The 20351-nt window shown below is 48.8% G+C and overlaps 1 protein-coding gene across 6 annotated transcripts in view; it reads left to right on the top strand.

The window, feature by feature from the left end:
* Positions 1-20083, top strand: part of PDE4DIP (phosphodiesterase 4D interacting protein) — a 91440-nt gene extending 71357 nt beyond the window's left edge. For 4 of the 6 annotated variants that reach the window (XM_083621354.1, XM_083621357.1, XM_083621355.1 and 1 more), the window contains 16 exons: positions 374-490; positions 2021-2468; positions 3162-3397; positions 4628-4679; positions 5401-5639; positions 6876-7010; positions 8525-8713; positions 9940-10230; positions 11017-11148; positions 11899-12076; positions 12707-12831; positions 14454-14629; positions 15592-15723; positions 16939-17056; positions 17947-17993; positions 19083-20083. In XM_083621354.1, coding sequence (XP_083477480.1) covers positions 374-490; positions 2021-2468; positions 3162-3397; positions 4628-4679; positions 5401-5639; positions 6876-7010; positions 8525-8713; positions 9940-10230; positions 11017-11148; positions 11899-12076; positions 12707-12831; positions 14454-14629; positions 15592-15723; positions 16939-17056; positions 17947-17993; positions 19083-19130 — 2663 coding nt within the window. In that variant the 3' untranslated portion in view covers positions 19131-20083. The remainder of the gene's footprint in view (positions 1-373; positions 491-2020; positions 2469-3161; positions 3398-4627; positions 4680-5400; positions 5640-6875; positions 7011-8524; positions 8714-9939; positions 10231-11016; positions 11149-11898; positions 12077-12706; positions 12832-14453; positions 14630-15591; positions 15724-16938; positions 17057-17946; positions 17994-19082) is intronic. The other 2 variants (XM_083621356.1, XM_083621358.1) reach the window with 2 other exon arrangements.
* Positions 20084-20351: the final 268 nt, after the last annotated feature.

Below are 20351 nucleotides of genomic sequence, written 5' to 3'. Positions count from 1 at the left end.
AGGCTTCAGTGGCTGAGTTATCTTCCTTTTTGGAAGTGGAGATTTTGGTCATGGGAGCACAGTGCTTCCTCTCAAGGGATGCAGCCATTTAACCCAGAATCACACCATTATTGATAATAATCCAAAAATGCTACAGGAAAGTGTTGTGGATGGCGTGCAAAGGCTGCAGGGAAGAAAGGGACTCCCTGTTTCATGTGGGCTCTGCAACTGTGATTCTCTTCCTCAGTCTTTCCCTCGGGATTATGTTCCCATAAGGGGGGGGGGGGCAGAGAGGTTGTGTCCTGGAATTTGCAGAGGTGCCCAAGGCTCTCTAGTAGCCTTTGCCCTTCAGCCAAAGGCAAGAGGCTAGTATTTTTGGCTTTCTTTGTAACAGGTGAACCCACAGTGCAGCAGGACACCAAGCAGATACAAGTGGATCTCCAGGACCTGGGCTATGAGACCTGCGGGAAAAGTGAAAACGAGGCTGACCGAGAAGAGGCAACCAGTCCTGGTAACATGGAAGGCACCCCCAGGCTGGCTGTTGCTGCCCCCAAGGCCTTTTTGGAGTTCCAGCTGAGCTCTTGCCCCACAAGTGACCTGGGGGGGGGGGGCTAAAGCAAAGGCCTCCCGATGCCAGAGTGATTCTAAAAGTGGGATATATCAAGGGCAGAGGTTTTCAACCTTTCTGAGTCCCCAGCTCCCTTGAGCAATTACATTCTTTCTGCAGCACCCCTGTGGGGCTCAGGAGCCCAGTTATGTCCCCCCTTGTCTGCCGAGCTGGCAGCCTCTCACCCTTTTTTGAACACCTTCTCTCATGGAGGGTTTCCCCAGCCTCCTCCCCTCTCCCCTCTCCTTGGGTGTCCTCTGAGCAGCCTCTGCCACCGCCCCTGGTCTCTGAGCTGCCCCCCTGCCAAAAAGAGAGGTGCTTCCTCACACTGCCTGGGAAGTCGGTGGCCCCTTGCTCACCTTGGGAGGCAGCAGAGGCAGCAGCAGGCACTGCTGGGCCTGCATGGTGGAAAGGCTCCCTTTCGGCACCAGGCACTCACCTCCCAGGCAAGCCGTGCACACAGCAAGCACCAGGAAGGCCAGGGCAGCGCCTGCCTGCCTGCCCAGCCTCCCACTTGTCTGCCCATTTCCAACAGGAAGGGTTAGTGGACTGGCTGGCTGGGCTCCCTCACCCCCTTGCTGGCTTACTCCAAGGCTGCCTCAGCTCCTGGCAACCAGCACCCCCTGGCCAGCCCCAGAGGCACCATTCACCTACGGAGCTTACAACCAGGGCTGCTGCCACAAACAACTGTGCCAGCCTTTGGGGGGCAGAGACACAAGAGAGCCTCAGAGGAGGGAGGGAAGGAAAGAGGGACAGAGGCCAGGGTGCCATAGCAAACTGGTTGAAAACCACTGGTCTAGGGACTATTTCATATGTTTACTGTATTATTTTTAGCCGTACATCTAAAAAATTGTAAATGCAGCCCATGAGCTCTCAATCCACAGTGTGGTCCAGGAACAGCTGCCAGGAAGTTGGGATTTGCAGCAACTCCATACTGAGTGAATGTTTGGTGGAAAGGACCCTAATGCACAGGTGGAAACCCTTTTCGGACTGGTGGACCAGATCCTCATCTCCCTCCACCCTGTGTGCTAATCTTGACTACCTGTGAATCATCTGACATTATTATAATGTCAGGTGACTGATAGGTGAGCTCCTAGGGGTGCAAGAAGGGGGTCTGCTTCACCAGCAGGACTGAACCCCATCAGCTGATGTAACACGTATCATGCCATACAAAAAAAGAGAGAAATATATTTTGAAGCTGCCAAGAAAAGGGATTTGCAACCCCAAATACCTTTGTCAGGGGCTCATTTCCTGGTTTCTTAATGAACCAATCTCAAAGTCTGTTGGAACAAAATCTTAAAATCCCAATTATGTCAGCTGGTGGGCGTGGCTTAGGGGAAATGGCGTTGTGGGCCAACTTGCACCCCCTGGCAGGGCAATATTGGTCGTCCCCTCCCCCCGCCCTAATATCTCACCTTTCAGTTGTTTCCCCAGAATGTGAAGAACATGATATGTTCCATGAGGAGTTGAAGCCTAGGAAGAACATGCTGGGCTCCCCTCCCAGCCCATGTGACGATGCTGCCATTCTCCGCCAGCAAGTGCGGGACCTCCAGCTACAGCTGCAGAGCTCGCACAGAGTCATCCAGAACCTGCAGAGTCGTGTGCGCTCCATATCTGCCACGAGTGACTATGGCTCTGGGGGCGAGCACCCACTCCAGCAGAAACCAGGCTATACCCTGGGCAGCTCCCCCTCGCACAGCATGACGGAAGAAGATGAAGGCTGGTACTCAGACAGCCTGGGCTCCTTCTGCCCCGCCAGCCTCCAGCCCAGCCGAGACCTGGCCAGGCTCATCCAGAGGGTGTCCCTGCTGGAGGCTCATCTGGGAGAGAGCAAGCCCAAGTGGCTGCTGGCCGAGGAGCTGAAGCCTGCAGCATCTATGGGGTAGGACTGAGGCAGAGTTCCAGGGGGCAGGGGGGACTGATCTGCTGGGCCTGGGAGAGACAGACCTTCCCAAGGCAGCCCCTCCAGTGCCTTCTTGCTCCTCCTTTGCCAGGGGGTGGAGCCCATTAAAAGGCTCTGTAGATACACTTGGTCTTCTGGATATCCTCTGGTATATTCAATATATGAGCCGTTTCCGCATGGCAGAATATTCAAACAACATTTTATTATTATAATTACTAGTACTATTATTATTATTATCATCAACATTATTCAAATTTTTTTACACCACTTCATTTGCAGATCCCAGGGCCATTCACAAGATAAAATTACAAGATAAAAGCACAAAATACATAATATAAACAGGAACAAAAAAACCCATAAAACGTTAAGGCCTTCTTCCCCTCCCACAAGACATGGAAACGGGTGTCGGATGTTAATCAGCCCAAGGCCTGGTTGGAGAGGAGCGTTCTCACCTGGCACCTAAAGGTGTATAACCTCCCTGAGGAGAGCATTGACCTTGTGAAATTAATTTGGCAAAGTCAAGCAAGAGTTGTGGATCCGTTCCAAGGTGTCTTTTTCCCCACGGCATCCCCTGAAAGTCCGGTGCCTTTCTTTCTCACTGGGGACTGAGTGTTCCTCCATCACTTGATGAGGGGGGAGCCTTGCCTCTCACGGTCCTCTCTTCTCCTGCAGGAAATACAATTCGTTGGTCCAGGCTCAGGCTCGGGAGCTCTCCCATTTGCGCCAGGTGATTCGGGAGGGACGAGGGGTGTGTCACCTGCTGAAGCAACACTTCCAGGACACCATCAAGTCCTTTGAGGAGCTCCTGAGAGGCACCGACTTTGATTACTTCTTGGGCCAAAGCTTCCGTGAACAGCTGGCACAAGGGAGTCAGTGGGCAGAGCGGCTGGCCAGCAAACTGAACAGAAGTGAGTTTCATTGGCTCTCACAGACTTTGAGTTTGAGGGCTTGTAGGGGTGCAGATAGGGACCCTGGCACCCGCCTGAGAGCTGCTGGAACTGAGTTCCGGCAAGTTCCAGCTGCAAAAAAAGCCCTGCCAGTGGGGAAGTACAAGCTCAGCTTCCTTCCAAGCCAAGGCCTCACCTGGGATAGAGGCATTAACATGACAAAAGGGCTTGAAGGCCCATCTTGGGCCTTGGCAGACGGAGGTTGCCATGGGGATGGGGGGTGTTTGAGATGTCATGAAAAGAGCAGGGTGTACTGAGAAGAAGAAGAAGGGGAGAATACAGAGATCCATCTTTGGGAGGCTGGATGCAGAGCTGGCTGGAAGACATGCCTTGAACTCCAGTGCTGCTCTGCTGTGGGGATCAAGTCCCTCTTAAACTGACCAAGCTATGACAGTCTCCGCTGTGTCTTCAATCCTCCAAAGGAATACAAACCCTGGGTGAGCACCTGAACTCCTGGGAATCTTGCAACCACTCAGCAGAGAGTGGGACTGGTGCCCAACTTCTGTAACACTACTTAACTATCTGCTGTGGGCATTCCTTTGACTGGGAGTATTTGCAACTTGAGTGAGTTAGAGTGGAATGTTCACTTACAGTTTCTGGAGTTCAGAGGCTTTATTCATGCAGAAACTATTTACAGGACAAGTGGAGAAAGAGAACATAGCAGACGTTTTGTCTCAACAAGTTGGGAGAGAGAACAGACTAAAGTGGTTCAGCTTTTGCAGGTGGAGTTAACTTAGACCCATGAGTGTTGGCTTGATCACTAGACAAACAGTTCCCTCATGTGGTTTAAAGTAATATGTTCATTAGCTACAAGCTCAAGAGAAGGAAATGTTTTTGCTTCTCTCCAACAAGCAGTTATTCCCACCATACAGCTTGAGTGCTAAGGCCCAGAGACAGTGTGTTCATGCTTTATTGAATCTTTGACTGAGACAGGTTTTACAATTAGGCTTTCCTAAGATTGTCTGTGAAAAAGTCTGAAAACCATATAGGCAAGGTTTTTAAGAAGCTTTTTTTTTTTTAAGGGCAGGGTCTTGTTGGAGACTTTGGCGTGACATCAGTTTTTCTCAGTATGGAACCCACATTTTCCTCATGACTTCCTGTTTTGTCCCCTATTAGAGAGAGGGAGAGGGAGAAAAAGTAGGGGGACTGCAAAATCATGGACTAACCCTGTTCATCTGAATTCTGTTTCAGGGAATGACCTAAAAATGGAGGACAAATCTAGTCATGAACTGCTTACTCTGAGGTAACTGTAGTAGATTCCTAGCTGCAGGCTTATTTTGACATTACTTACTCCAAATTTGGTACGTCTACGCATCCGTTTTACTGCACATCTTATGTATGGTAAATTTTTGCCACTTGGCAGAGTGATACAGCTCTTCACTTAGTCAATGGACTTCTGTATCCCGTTTCTGTCCTCCCTATGGGCATAACTACCCCTCTGCTTCCTTTTTACTTGAAAAGTGTGTGTCACTCCCTCGCTTGGGTCATGCCACATTACAATGCTTTTAATAAAGACATCCTGCTTTACTAGCCTCTGGAGACTCCAGGCTGAACCCCAGTATTGAACCCCAGTATTTCCATAACAATTTGGTGTTAGAAGTGGGATGCCTGGTCCTCTAGCTCAGGGCTGGGACACTTCATACAACAACCGGTGGCCCTTAGCAGTGTGGGATCCTTTGTAGCCAACGCATGTCCTGTCCTGTAATAAGTTATCTCCAAGGGAGAATTTGTGCCACAAGTAGACTTTGTGAGTTTGCTGGTTGGTACAGAGGACAAGAAAGAGATTGGCATGATGTTAAGGTGACAAGAAGACACCTTTAACATTTGTGTGAAACAATTTCACCTGCTCAGATTCCTTGTTCTGCACAGCCACTAAAAGGGCAGAGAGCCCTGCCCCCCCAGGTGATGTGTCTTCTTTGGGGAGGTGGGAAGTCTCTCTGTGGAAATACTTTGTCCCTCCCCAGACTGAGCAAGGAGCTCAAGGAGAAGGAGCAAACCATCCAGAGCCTCCAGGCGAAGCTCCACCTGCGCTCAGTGACCCCTTCCAGCAGCCGCACCATCTCTGAATCGCCCCGTTCTGGCAGCAGCACTTCCTTTCTCTCAGACGGCCTGGACGGCTGCTCTGACATGGATGAGGGCAGCGAGCGTGTTTTCTGCCAGGAGGACCCTAGTGAAAACCAGCCCCACAGCCTCCGAAACAAAGGTATAGTCTGAAAGACCTGCCAGAGGAATGCTCTCTCTCCAGGACTGCTGAGTAGCATAAATTGTGCCAGGCGCAGAGACCTCCAAGGACAACGCAGCAGGGAACCTGGAACGGAGACTGGATCCTAGTTGCTCCAGTTCTACACGAAGGTGCAAGGGGGAGAGAACAGAACAGACCAGGCCTGTCCAGTAGTCCCTTCTCTCCCAAGACAGCCTCTCTAAGGCTCTTGCTCACACTTGGGAAAGCTCCATTGCAGACTTTCTCCACAGGGTGGGAGCTGCTCCTAGGGGGCTTCCATGCACAGATATATGTACAGTCTTGCTAAAAACTTTGCATGGAAAGTCAAAACTAAACCCACAGTGGGGTTCATGTGTCAGAGATTGCAAAAGGTTGCCAAACCGTTTGGAATGAAGGGCTTGTGAGAGGTGAACAAGTAGATATCCACACAATGGGATTGCTTGCTTTTATAAAGGAATAACACCCGAATTACAGGTATGGTGGGGTGCAGGATGGAGAGCATTGTAGAAAAGGACTGAATACATGCCTCCTGTTAGTAATAGGAGAAGAGAAAACATATTCAGAACAAGGCACAAGATTTAGGTTGAACCACAGACAATCCATGTTACATAATGCTAAGTCTGGTGAACGTTGTTTTGTTCAGACATTTCCAAGTTCCCAAGGAATTCACAAAACCAAAGAGACACACACACACACACACCACACGAGTCTAAAAGCAATTTAGATTTGCAAGTGAGATATTCTGAATGTGTGTATCCACTCCTCCGCCAGTTATTCAGCTGGTGTAAGGTTAGAAGAAGGCTCAGATCACCAAACTACCTGGTCCTCACGGGGCACCCAAGGGCTTGGGAGGTCTGCACCACTGCTGTGTATATGGGAACATGCCTTGGTTGCATTTGAATACCATTTCTGAAGGTGGGAGGCAGATCATACCTGCAGTTCAGATGCTTGCTATACTTTTAATGCAATGGTTGTACAACTGCTTTTATTTTGTCTCTTCTCACTTAATATGAGCCACTTTGAGAGCACCATGTTTTCTTAATGTGTAGGGTATAAATTTAGCCAACAAACAAACAAATTATTATCACTGTCCACATTTCCTCTCACTCTTGTCTCGTCCATTGTCATATGATCAGGGCTCATTTGCCCCCAGAGTTTAGCCATGATACTCTCCACATGCAAAAGTATTTCCCATCCTCTCTTTGTGGCTTCTTTTAGACTGTTATTCCAGCAAATCTTCTGTGCAACCATCTCCCCCACCTGCTGCAGCCACATCTCCTGCTGCTCCAGCGGAGCCCATCCCAAGGAACCTTCTTCTATCTCCTTCGCAAGCCACCCAGCAGCCTTGCAGAGGTATGGTGGACCACATAAAGCAGAGTGGAATGGTGGGCAAATTGTCGGCATGTGTGGACCTTTAATTATAACTTAATTGATGTTATGAAGATCAACATGCAACATAGACGTGTTAGGAGCAAAGGAGGATACAGTAAAGAATATTCAGGGATCTTAATTGTCAAGGGGCTAAAGCATCTCATTCACCTCCTCCCCTTGGGGCTGCTTATGACCCAGGCGTTTCCAGCTCAAGCCTCACTGCCTTTAGATGTGTCATAATATTGAAGACAAAATGTAGCCACAACCTTTTCCCTGCATCTTCAACTTGTGGGGGAAACTCCCATGGAAGAGAATGATTTCCAGATGGCTTGAATTCCTATACTGCTTATTTTTAGAACTTAACCCTTGACATCATCAACAACAGCTTTCCCTCAGCTGGGCTGCCTGCCAGCCTGCACCTTTTTTCTGAATCAGTCCTTTGGTGAGGAGGGAGAATATTTCCAGTTTCACCACATCTTTGTAAATGTTTATTTTTCTTCCCAACAAATATTATTTTATAAAGGTGTTTCATTGGGGGTGTAGGCCCAGTCAAAATTTCCTGGGAACCAGCAGAGAGCCAATGTCATGACTTCAGAACAGGCATCTAGGAAAACCGCTCAGAATCCTAATAGCAGAATTCTGCGCTAGTTGCCATTTTCAAACTGTCTTCAAGGGCAGCCCCATGCATAACACATAACATACAGAGGGTAAAGGTAAAGGACCCCTGACAGTTAAGTCCAGTCGCAAATGACTCTGGGGTTGTGGCGCTCATCTCGCTTGACTGGCCAAGGGAGCCAACGTTTGTCCGCAGACAGTTTTTCTGGATCATGTGGCCAGCATGAGTAAGCCACTTCTAGCGAAACCAGAGCAGCACACAGAAATGCCATTTATTTTCCCGCTGGAGCGGTACCTATTTATCTACTTGCACTTCATGCTTTCAAACTGCTAGGTTGGCAGGAGCTGGGACCAAGCAACGAGAGCTCACCCTGTTGCAGGGATTCGAACTGCCGACCTTCCAATCGGCAATCAGTGGTTTAGACCACAGCACCACCTGCGTCCCTGACCCAGAGGTTATCAGAGCATAAATAATCACAATCATGCTGTGTCTCTCCTGGAAAGCCCACAGCTGACCAACCAGATGGAGCTGGTAAGAAGGACCCTTAGCCACCAAAGCCACAAGGTCAAGTGGGGATGGATAGATCAGCATATGTCCATCCTGTGCACAAAAACTACTCTGCCTCATCCCATTTATGGACAGATCATTTTAGGGAAAGTTCTAAACTATCCACATAGCTGGGGGGGGGGAGATGCTCTTTCGTAGAATCAGTCATTCTCACTGAGCAGACTTCTTGAGCACTCGCTGAAGAGGCGATATTGTGTCCTCCAAGCTGCAGCCAGCATCTTTGGAGAAGAGCCGACTTGGTTCATATGTTTGTCTGTCACCTCACCCTCTTAACCTTCTCTCTCTCTCTCTCTCTCTCTTATTCTGTGCCTAGGGTTCCATCCAGACTCTTTGTCCAAGCCAGCTGGTTTGGTTTCATTTGCCTCCAGGCCCTGCTCCTTCCTGCCTTTGGGGTCTTCTCCTCCAGCCCCAGCTCCACTCCTTGGCTGCTGCAGGGCGCCAGTTTTCTCCCTGGCTGAGGCACAGCAGGAACTGCAGATGCTGCAGAATCAGCTGGGAGAAAGTGAGCGCTTGGCCTCCCTCTCCAACCTCCCACATGGCTTGCATGGCTTGGTGAACAACCATCTTTGCATGGCCTGACTGCACCTCTTAGAGCAGGGAAACTAACCACCTCCTAGGATAGCAGAGGCCATTGCAGACCAACTTTTGTATGTTCATTCGGGGCTGGTATTTTGAGGGTTCCAGAAAGGCAATGGACACTGACACTGTAGGACGGACTGTGCTCACTGCCGAGAGCAGGGTTGAGGGGGAAATTAGATTCAGTTTGCATTTAAAGGTGAAGCCACTGAATTCACACTTCTCAAACAATATGAGAACCAAATACAGCCATCCTTCAACATCTTTGCTTCCCTCAGCCAACCTTTATTTCTGGGCCACAGTGTGGAACAGAGATGCCACATCATCACACAATAGATCCCCAATTAGGATCTTCTCCCTCTGTGTGTGTTTTAAATTAATCTTTAATCTCAGAGGATCCAGATCAGACCGGGAATTTTAACAGGTAATCCTCCCCACCCCACCCCCCGCACCATATTCCAAATTAGAACAATTTCTCCCCATCCCTCCCCAGCTTCTGGAAGGATTTTAATCAGGAGAACATTGAGGAGAAAGGGGTCAGCCCCCTTCCCTGATCCCCAGGGAAGGTTGAGCACCCATAGCTCCCTCCCTTTCTATCTCTCTCTGCGTGTATCTATCTCTCCCACAGGAGATTCTGATTACAGATCTCCCATGTTACATCTAGTGTGGTTTGAGTTGCCTTGCTTTCTGAGTCTTTCTTATTGTTGGCAACTTGACAGCTGAAAGGACTTGCGGACCACATCAAGAAGCAATGTGTTGTTGTTATTTATTGCACTTACTACCTGTCATGTTGTTTTATTTCACTCTGCATTGCATCTGCTTTTCTTTGCCCTTAAACACTGTCGTAGCCTAGAAAACCCAGACTGGTTTCATAGACAGCAGGATTTTTCCTGAATACTAACAAATCTTCCACCAGCAAGAAGCAGGTGCCTAATTTTTCTCTCTAGAATTGCACCCAATATAGAGTTGTGTTCTGGTTTTCAGATGCCAAATACCTGGACACGTGCTGTAGGGAGAAAGTGGGGAAGTTGGCTGAATGGAGTAGACAGCCGCAGCAGTCCCCACTCCCATGGAAAGCTTGCAGTGTCACATAAAAGTGAGCATGGTGTCCTGCCCTCCTCTTTCTGACTTTCTGCTGTCCCCTCTGCCTAGGTGTGCAGCTGCCAGCTCTACCTCCTGTGAAGTCAGGGTCACCGGCTGGCTGCCTTTCCACGGGCTTCCCTGCTGTCTCTTCCAAGCCCTGCCTCCAGGCCTGTCCTCATGTGGACCAGTTGCTTCCCATGCAAAACTCTGCTGAATGGAACAGGAAATCTGAGGGGTGGGTGGGGGAGAGCAACCCCCCCTGTTGTATGCACCTGAACTTCAGAGAGCCACAGGAGAGATGTGTCTCTGGAATCCTGCCATCATGTTCTTTAGCAACACTTTCTAGCCAGAAGCTCTCAGGTAAACCCTGCAGTCCTGTCCTCTTCATTGCATGAGTCATGAGAACCATCCTTACCAGCCTTCTTTGATTGCATGGTTCCAGTGTAAGAAACCACTGAGTATTCTTTGGATCATGAGTGACATCCTGCTCTGGATCAATGGGCATTTCCGGGTCTAGGTCTGGTGAGATTCACCAGCATCTCTTACTATTACTGGTATTACGCAGGTGGCGCTGTGGTCTAAACCACTGAGCCTCTTGGGCTTGCAAATCAGAAGGTCAGCGGTTCGAATCCCCATGACAGGGTGAGCTCCTGTTGCTCTGTCCCTGCTCCTGCCAACCTAGCAATTCAAAAGCATGCCAGTGCAAGTAGATAAATAGGTACTGCTGCGGCAGGAAGGTAAACAGCATTTCTGTGCACTCGCTGGCTTCTGTCATGGTGTCCCGTTGTGATGGAAGCGGTTTAGTCATGCTGGCCACATGACCCAGAAAGCTGTCTGTGGACAAACACCGGCTCCCTTGGCCTGAAAGCGAGATGAGTGCTGCACCCCATAGTCACCTTTGCCTGGACTTAACCATCCAGGGGTCATTTACCTTTTACCTTTGCCTTAATATTGCTCTTGTAGAACAGGATGTGTGGTTCCACCTTTTCATGCCAGGTTATAAATTTGAGGATGATAGTAGCTTGCACAGGTCAGGTCTCCTTCCTATGCCAGGAAATTCCCAGAGCTTCAGAATTACTTTCGGCACATCCGACCTTGGCTCTCATCTCTCTTGCATCTGTGCCCTTCCTTGCTGCTTGAGCACAGCTGGTGGTCTGCTGGAGGAACACCTTTCTGAGATCCAGATTCTCCGCCAGCGCCTAGAAGAGTCCATCTCTGCCAATGATCACCTGCGGGAGCAACTGGAAAAACGCCTGTCCCTGGTGCCAAAAAGTCATGGTAAGAGGAAAGGCATCCTCACCCTCTCTTCAGGGAGAGATCTGCCACAGATGGCACTCAACCCCAAAGTGCTCTGTTGGTGTCTAGATATCACACCCGTCACACACACCCTCAGCTGGGATCCAGAGGAAGCAATAAAATTGACTGAAGACTTTAATTTAGAAGGGACCTTTCCTGAATGGGACCATGAGTGACTAGACATTACAGAATAATCTTGGAAATGCAGAAGAGTGTTATTGGGTAAAATAGCAGTATGTTAAAGTTCTGCTTAATTCCGCTCCAAGTGGGAAAGCTCTAAGGGGCTCTCTGTATATTTCATACTTTCAGATCGTACTCAAGTACAAAATGCTCGTACGAAATGCCCCTCACTTTTCCTTCCTTGCATCCAGCCATTCAGAGTGCAAGGGATCTCTCCCCTCCGCTGTCTTCTGGTGTACCTGGATGACGAATGGAAAGAACTGAAGTCCAGCTTGCCTCCCAGAAAGCAGACCCTTCAAAGTCATTTCCCTTTCTGCCAGTCTGTGTGCCATATGGGGAGGGAGAAGCTCTGAGGCTGGCAGGAGATGGAGATCAAAGCTCAGCTTGGACAGCTGGCCTTTCCATGTCAAGGCCAATCTCCCTTCTGATGGTCACATGTGAAAAGGCACTAACATTTTTATTTTAATCAAAGAAATAATGGCAGTGTAGTTGCATTCTGTTTGAGGACTCTTTAGTAAGATAAAAGCACCCCTGACTCTCTCCCATCCCCAGAGCTGGAGCAGCTGCAGGAAGCTCTGCTGGCATCCCACTCAAAACTGCATGACGGCGAGATGGAGCTGCACCAGCAGCGAGCTGAGCAGCAGCGGCTACAGGAAGAAATCCGAGGCAAGCAGCAAGACTTTGTGCACCTCCAGGAGGAGTTTCTGGCTCTGCAGAAGAACAATTCCAGGTAGGCCAAACAGAATGGCAGAAGTCAAGGAGATGGAGCATCTCCTTGCCCTCAAAGTCTTATGGAGATGGGAGCTGTCGGGTGTGGAGGCTGGATGACTAGGAATTGGGGTGGAGGGACGGGCTTTCTCTGAGGCGGCCTCAGAGCCATTCACAAGGATCCCTACAACGGCAGGCATCTCCACAGCAAAGACTAACAGGTTTAGTGTGACATAGGCTGTCCTGGACTGCAATCCATTTCATCTGAACATTTCATCACTCCAGTCCACAAAAGTTTATGGCCAGAATAAATTAGTTTTTAACTTGGTGAAATCTGCTTCATTAGTTTTACTGTAAGATTAATAAGACTAGCCTTCCAGAAAGCATCAGACATTGTTTGAAAAACAAAACCCCAAAACACTACAGTTGGAGGAAGGAAAGAACTTTTGCAGGAAGAGAACCCAAAAGGAGGGTGAATGGGCTTTGATCCCCCCCCCAAGTTGGGAAAGGGAAGAAGAAGAAGGAATTCTGATGAAGCAGCCTTTAGGCTTTCTGCTTCTGCTTGTCCCTTCAGGAAGGGCCTTGCAGAGACATCTGACTTCCCAGCCAGAGATGGCAAACTTCCATTCATTTCTTGGGGTTCTCCTTGCAGGCTTCAACATAGAGTGGCTCTGCTTCAGCAGCAGTGCGAGCAAAATCAGCTGCACTTCCAGACCCTGCAGGCTGAATTACAGGTCTATAAGTTGCTGTGTGGCCCGCAGTTGAAGGTGGCCTCAGGTGGGTACTAAGCTGCTTCCTGGGACACCCCTGGAATGCTCCTGGGGGTGCTGGCTGGTTGGGCCTGGGCACTGGAGAAGCAGGTGGAGGCCGAGAGGGCAGGACATCGGATCTGTCTCTGGGAAGTCTGGAGTGGAACAGATCTATCCCGGAGCTCCTAGGAAGTCTTCACAGGGGCCATAGGGTTCCCCACTTACTTTGTTCACCACCACCACCATTAATACTTGTATACCCCTTAATATGCAGAATCTGTAAGCATTTTACATAAAACGCAGTGAGATAATTAAAAAAGAATGCATATGCAACATTTAAGCAAAAAATACAAATATATCTGTAAAAACAGAGAAGCTATCAACAAAACATTCAGTTCAACATCATTAAGTAATGAAAAGAACATGATGAATCTCATGAGCCCAGGAATGCCTGCTGAATTGGGGGGGGGTGTTAAAGCTGGTCGCTGCTTCTGCCTCACATTCTGCAGTACATGGAAGACCCTTTGACCGCTGGTCAGGTGGATCAGGGTGGAGGAGAGTCCAGCAATAGCAGGAGAGCCACAGGTTCCCCATCCTTGGTTTATCTTTTAGATAAACTCAGCAACAGTTATTGGGGGGCTCTCAGAGAAGGCATGTCATTCTCTTCCACTTTATTATTTTATTAGTGTTGTTTGGTACTAATTCTTTTGCTTGTATCTGTAAAAACATAATAATGAACTAGCAATTCCCTTCACTCCTAGATGCTGACAGAATGCTGGCTTGAGTAATTTGCCTTATGACTCTTGTATCATTCCTCTTCCTCCTCAAGATTCATGTGACTCTTTGATCCTGCTCCCATCATGACCAGACTGAAATTAATTAAGCATGTATTTATTCCCTAATCTTTTGGGAAGTTGCAATACATTATGAACAGTATTGCTTGATGGGTTGTGCAGTATCAGAGCAGGTATTGGATGAGAATATTGTGTAATATTGGGTGAGAAGTCTAGCATAGTCAGAAGATTACAATAATAATGATCATAAAGTATTGCAACTTCCCAAAAGATTAGGAAATGGACATAAAAGGGCGACTTTTCAAAAGATTAGCTGCAGACCAATGGAACCTGTAGATAAATATGCTAGATAAATCAACTAAGTCTTTCCTCATATACCTTTTGAGTTGGCAACTCAAAAGCTGACAACTAATATACCTAAACAGAGCAGCCGACACCATCAGTGGATTATTTTAGGGTGGATGTCTTCCTTGATCCTCCCTGGAATTTTCACTAAACCTAATTCTCTCCACACATGCAAGGAAAGTCACACCTGACCTGTGTGGATGCAGGTCAAGGCAATAGCCAGAAATTGCAGATCTTGATATTTCACCCAACTCTCACTAAGTTTTAGCAAGATCTCATGCGATCTTGCCAGAAGTCGGCGCTGCTTCTCCACTGGTGGTGGTGGGTGGGGCAGTATGACCACGAGGGCAACAGCTCTTGGGCTTTTGCTGCCTGAAGTGGCTGCCTCCCCCCACCTCATAGGTGAGCCAGTCCTGCATCTGGTTGTAGCTGAAGAGAGCAAAGCCTGTGTGATCTGAACTCCAAAGAGGTGCTGACCCAATTCGGTTCCAGTCTGGTGCTTTGCTTTCAGGGACACAGAAGCAGGAGAAGCCGGTGCTGTTAAACGATATCAACAGCCAGGGGTCCCATGTGATCAGCCACCTCAAGGACTACAGCACCCTTAAGAAACAGATTCTGGAAGGCAAGACTCTGATCCACAAAATGGCCACTCTCCTGCATCCTGGCCAAGAACTACAGCAATCCAAGGTAAAGTGGGAAGATGCAGAAAATATAAACTCCTCCGGAGCCACGTGGTCTTTCTCAGCCACACCATCACGAGACTGCGAGGCCCAGGAATGGCCACAGGTCGTTGGGACTGCAACAGTTATCACAGGGTATCTTTCCAGCCCACCTGGGCCATGGGGAGAAGAAAGGCTGCTCCCTCATGTTATGACAGAGGTGCTCCTGGGAGGACTTACTGAGACAGCTTGAGGACCACCAAATGCATACTCTCCAGAATTACAGTCCCAGAATTAAAAAACCATCCCAGCTTCTGATTTGATCCCAGAATATCCCTATTTTGCCCGCCAGTGCTATTGCCCCCACGCTCAGCGAGGAGGGTGAGCTGGTGCTTGTCCCGAGTGGCGGTTGCCTCTTCATGGCCTTTCAATGGCTGCCACTGCTGGCCTCCTCCCTTGGGCAGCTTGTAGTGGCTGCTGAAGGGCAGCCAAGGAGGAGGAGAGGCTTTGGCTGCTGAGGCCCAGATCCCCATGATGCACCGGCTCCCAGGGGCAAGGAGAGGGCAGGAAGAAAGTGGGAGCAGAGCACAAGGAGTCTTGATTTTGATTTTTTAATGCTTTATGTGTCTGTGTTTAATCTTGCTGCTTTCTAAAATTTATTGTTTGGCGTGTGCTTTTCTTTTTGTAAGTCTACCAATAAAATAAAATCTGGACTGAGGGGTTTTCTCAGGACGGTGGGGGGGGGGCCATGCCCCGTTGGGGTGGTGCTGGTGGCCCTTACCATTCTTCTGACAGGAAATGCTCTGCAGGGCGGGGGAAGCAAAAAATAGGGGCGTGTCAAGGAGGGCCAGTTGTCAGGTCGTGAGAAATGTCCCCTATTTTCATCTGAGGAATGTTTGAGAGTATGCAAAAGTTAAACAGGGGCGTCAAAGTGGCTGAGGTTGTGCAAGAGACTCTCTTGATAAAAGTTTCTTCTCTCTGCTGCTGCAGATCTTCTGCCAAGAAAGAATCAGGCAACTGCTTGCCAACATGAGTTCTTTGCACCAGATCCTGGAGAAATCCGCTTCGCTCCTGGCAACGTTCTGGAGAGCAACCCTTCCCGGCCCTCACGTCTCTGCGCAAGTATGACAGGCAGCAGGGAGATGCTTCCTCTTCCCATCCTTTCCTTTAGGAGCAAAATTCCTTGAATGCCATGTGACAGAGATCTTCCTTGTGCGCTGTCTGCCTCATGCAGCCGGGTGTTTTGTTTTGCATGTGGGTGTGTTGGAAAGGGGACGATGGAGACATAAGAAAGGGCGGCGTATTCTGTGTGGTGCAGAGAGAGAGAGAGAGAGAGAGAGAGAGAGAGAGAGAGAGAGAGAGAGAGACTGCTCTTAGGAAGTGGCATCTCAAGTAGTTTTGTGTCATGCTGCAGGCATTCCTAACTTAGTCTCTTAGGGCTGATTTATATGTGCAACAGAATGAGTGCTAGAATGGACTAGACTATTCAATTCGGCAAAGAAAATTGCGTTTATATACCACTGTATCATAAAAATATATCACAGAGGTTTGTTTACAAGAATATAAAAACATAAAACCAGACAATAAATTAATAGAATGTTAAAAACAAGTTAAAAGCAAAAAATAAAATAAAAAATTAAGCAAACATCATCAGACCATTTGGGGAAAGTACTCTAAATTGCCCGCATAGACCTAATGAAACAGAAATGGTTTCAGCAGGCATTTAAAGGTTGGCACAGGAGATGCCTGCTGAATCTCTATTGGCAGGGAGTTCCTCAGGACTGGGCAGATAAAGGCTCAACTTTTCATTGTTTCCAAATGAGCCTCACCAACTCAGGAAATGACAAGAGACACTCCTGCAGAAGATCTCAGTGATCGAGCTGGACTATAAGGGTTCAGGTGTCCCCTGAGGTACGCTGGACCTAAGTTGTTCAGGGCTTTGTAAATCAATACAAGGATATTGAACCTGGCTCGGTAGCAGGTGGGCAGCCAGAGCAGCAGTTTTAACAATGGTGTGACCTGTCCTCAGTCAGAAGCTTCCGCCAACAGTCTGGCTCCCACATTCTGCCCCAGCTGGAGCTTCCAAACCAGACCCAAGGGCAGCCCCACAGAGAGCGCATTGCAGTAGTCTGTCCTAGAGGTTACCAACGCATGAACTACAATGCTGTTTTACTTTTGAAAAGTGAAGAATTATAAAATGTCTTTTACTCATATGTTGCTTGAAGAGGTGCAGCACATTCTTTTACCTGCAGGAGTCCATAGCCTCGTTCTGTTTCATGGTTGGACTGCGTCACTCTTGGAGATGCCATAGAAAATAATAACCAGCTTCTTTCTCAGGAGCCATCTCGGAAGGAGGAGATCCAGGAGCTCAGAGCCAGACTAGCTGAGCCAGAGAGTCGCCTGCGGACTGCCGGCCGTGGGAAGGAGAGCATGGAGAGCGTCCTCCTTAGCCACTGTGAGCTGCCTCCCAGCTGTGAGATGGTTGGTTGGGCAGGGGTGGGTGGCTTGGCTGTGCAGCCCTCAAGGCATTCATCCAGCCTACAGATCCAGAGCGGGCAAAACTTAGGGTCCTCCTGCCCTCTTTGCAGCTGAATCCACAGCAACCAGAAAACAATGCTGTGTCTTGTTTTGGGGCAGGAAGGGAGTGGAGAGGAAGAAAACTACAAGTTTACACTACAAGTTTACATCCTTGTAATTAAAAATAGGAATGGGTGATTGCCCTCCTTTTTGCCTCAGAAGTACTTGGGGGGTTTCAGGAAATTACAATCAAAGACTCAAGAAGTCTGGAGGGCCTTTTCCTCCACGGCCTCCCACATCTGGGTGCTTGTCATGGGGCAGAGGGAGCAGAGGTGCCTGCTCCTGGGCTGTGTGCCGGCCTCAATTCTGTTCCCAGTAATCGGAGCAGAGGTCTCAGGGAGTGCCTTGACTCAAATGCCTGCCTAGTTCTAATGGTATGTTTGATAAAGTCTTCCCAGCCCCACTGCATAAGCTATTGTTATTACATGTCACAGACATTGTTTTCTTTGACTTGGGGCTGTATCCTAGCAGTGGGCTGGCTACTGTCCTGTGCATTCTCACATGCACACGCATGCAGAGCACATACAGGTGCATGCATCCCCATCAGGGCACTGGGCTCTGCTCCCCACAGCCCTGGGTTCTTTGACTTACAGCACTGCTGCCAAAAGCAGTAAGGCATATTGGGCCTCTGCGTAGCTGGCCAGCCCCCCACTGCCCTCTACTGCACGAAGGGAAATCTCACAAGTTGCCTGGGCAATGAAGGAAAAGCGATGAAGGGGTCAGGGAGGAAATGTTCAGAGACAAGCCTGATTGTTACTTTGCTTACAGTGACAAGGACATACAATGTGCTGAGGAAAGCAAGGATGAACCTGGAGGTAAGTCCAAGTCCACTTACCAAGGAGTGTGGTGGAGTCTCCTTCTTTGGGGGTCTTTAAGCAGAGGCTTGACAACCATATGTCAGGAGTGCTCTGATGGTGTTTCCTGCTTGGCAGGGGGTTGGACTCGATGGCCCTTGTGGTCTCTTCCAACTCTATGGTTCTATGATTCTACCTGCACAATGATACAGGTGAGCCAGGAGGCCACAGAGGAATGCAGGCCTGGCTAGGCCAGAGTTCACTTGGCCTACAAGTCGTGGTGGCGTTGCTGTTGAGCACCACAGGGCTTGCTCCGAAGGCCTTACTCCACTGCTGTCCCTCTTTCTTGTGCAAGGCTACAAACCCTTTCACACTTCTTAACTACCCACACAGGAGTTGGCCCCTGAGTCACAGGGTCACCACCCCCAGACTCATGTTCTTGAAAAAAGGCATCCCCATAATGGGGAGAGAAACACTCAGACTTTTTCCTACTTTCAAGGGCTTTTGTTCAGTTTACCACCCTCCCTGCCTGCTCCAGGCCAGCAAATTCTCCAAGATAATCATAGAAGGTGGGAAAGAACTGTGAGGAAACAGCAGCTGAGAAAGTCCTAAGGCCAGGTTGTCACTCGTGTGCTGCTTCTTTTCTGCTACTCCAAGGAAGAGAAACGCTGCCTCTTCTCCAGACTGTCGGGGAGCGCCTTTAACCTCCAACCTGCTGCACAAACGCCTTATTGCCTTTCAAATCCAGACTATCACCAGCTTAGAGAGGGAGGAGGTCCTGTTCCGCTCTCCACACCCGCTGAGATAGTGCGGGTCCCTGGCTTTCATGTGGGCTAAGCAGCCTTGTACCCAGAATATAGGGGCCCCCAAGCCAGTTTTGTAGTCAGCAGTGGGTTGTGTTTACTCCCCACCATTTGCAGCCATGGATTTCAATTCAAAGTTGGTGTTGCAAAAGATATTGTCCCATGGCACCAGTGTACCACTCCTGCCCTTTAGAGCCCTCAGAGCTCCTTGTCCCCACTGCATGGTAGGGTAGGGTTAAGCAGAAGGATGAGAGGGAGGGAGTTAACCCCGTTCTTAGACCTCTGCTTTGCGCACTATCCTCTCTAGGGGATCTCCCCCCAGCCTCTTCCATCCTGTGACCATGTTCTTGCATGAGCGAAGAAGGAAACCTAGCAGCTTAAGTGCCCAGAAGCAGGTGGAAGAAAACGAAATTCAATTACAGTTCATCACCCAAACCCAGGCATCAGAAAATGACCCTGCCCCAGACCGGCAGCTCTTCATGGTCCAGCAAGCCCTGACTTTTAGGATTTGTCCTGGAACCCAACCACTGCCTGACTTGCCAACTCCATCTCCTTCAGGGTGCGGCATCAAGCTGCTCCCGACCACTGCCTGTGTGTGCTCTGGAGTGACTGCTGCTAGGGATCAGGCTGCAATTTGCCTGGAAATGATCCAGCCAAAAGTGCAATACTATACTAAAAATAGACTACTGCTATAAATGCTGCTGTCTGGAAAAAAAAGGAGTGCTCTAAATGTGGCTTCATCCGAAGCTGCAATCGTCTGACTCTGTAAGGCTGGCTGGCTGAGGCTCAGCCGCTTCTAGCATTCTCCTGTGTATGTTGCTGTAAATCAGGGTGTAGAATGTAAGGCAATGCTTTCCTTGCTCCAGCGAAGTACAGCCCTGAGATATATTATTTGAAAATGTAATTATGCTGAATTACTGGGAAAAGGGGAGAGAGAGCAAGGCTCCCTTAGCCCCGGCAACATTTGACTCTTCAGCTACTCATTTCCATCTTCTGAAGTTACTTCTGAACTCAAAGCCAGCCCCATCAGCCCATAGGCTGTTTTCTGTGTATCTCAAGTCACCTTCTGCAAGACTTGTTGTGACTGTTGCTTACCTGGAACAGGTAACACCAGTTTACATATAATGCACACAACAACTAATTGTGAAAGGATTAAAGAGTCCTTACTATAGTCTGTATGCTGTTAAGAAGGGCTCTAATGGATGGGGGGGGGAATGAAAGTTGGCTTTGCTTAAATTTATTGAAAGACATGAACCATGTTTTCTTTGTATTATTTGAATTCCCAATAAAACTTTTTTAAAAAGTGAATGGAGTTTGCCTATGATGGAAACGGACAAGTTGCATCTTTGCTCGCAGTGCAAGATGGGCCTGGGCCAGTCCCTGAACCTATTCTAGGAGCCGCTAAATTAAAGAGTTACCTCAGTTCTATTTCCTGCAGGAGCTAATGGATTTAAACACAGCTCCAGATAGCTACTGAGCTGGATGTCAATTGGGCATTACAGGACCAGAGCTGTCACAAGACTTGGTGAGGCAGCCGCTGCAGTGGGAGAAGACAGAGGGATGGCTCTAGCCGCTC

This window comes from Podarcis filfolensis, assembly GCF_964270895.1.
Source record: "Podarcis filfolensis genome assembly, chromosome: 6".
Taxonomy (NCBI): domain Eukaryota; kingdom Metazoa; phylum Chordata; class Lepidosauria; order Squamata; family Lacertidae; genus Podarcis; species Podarcis filfolensis.
Note: the sequence above shows the minus strand (reverse complement) of the source record. Positions and strands in the feature narration are given on the sequence as shown.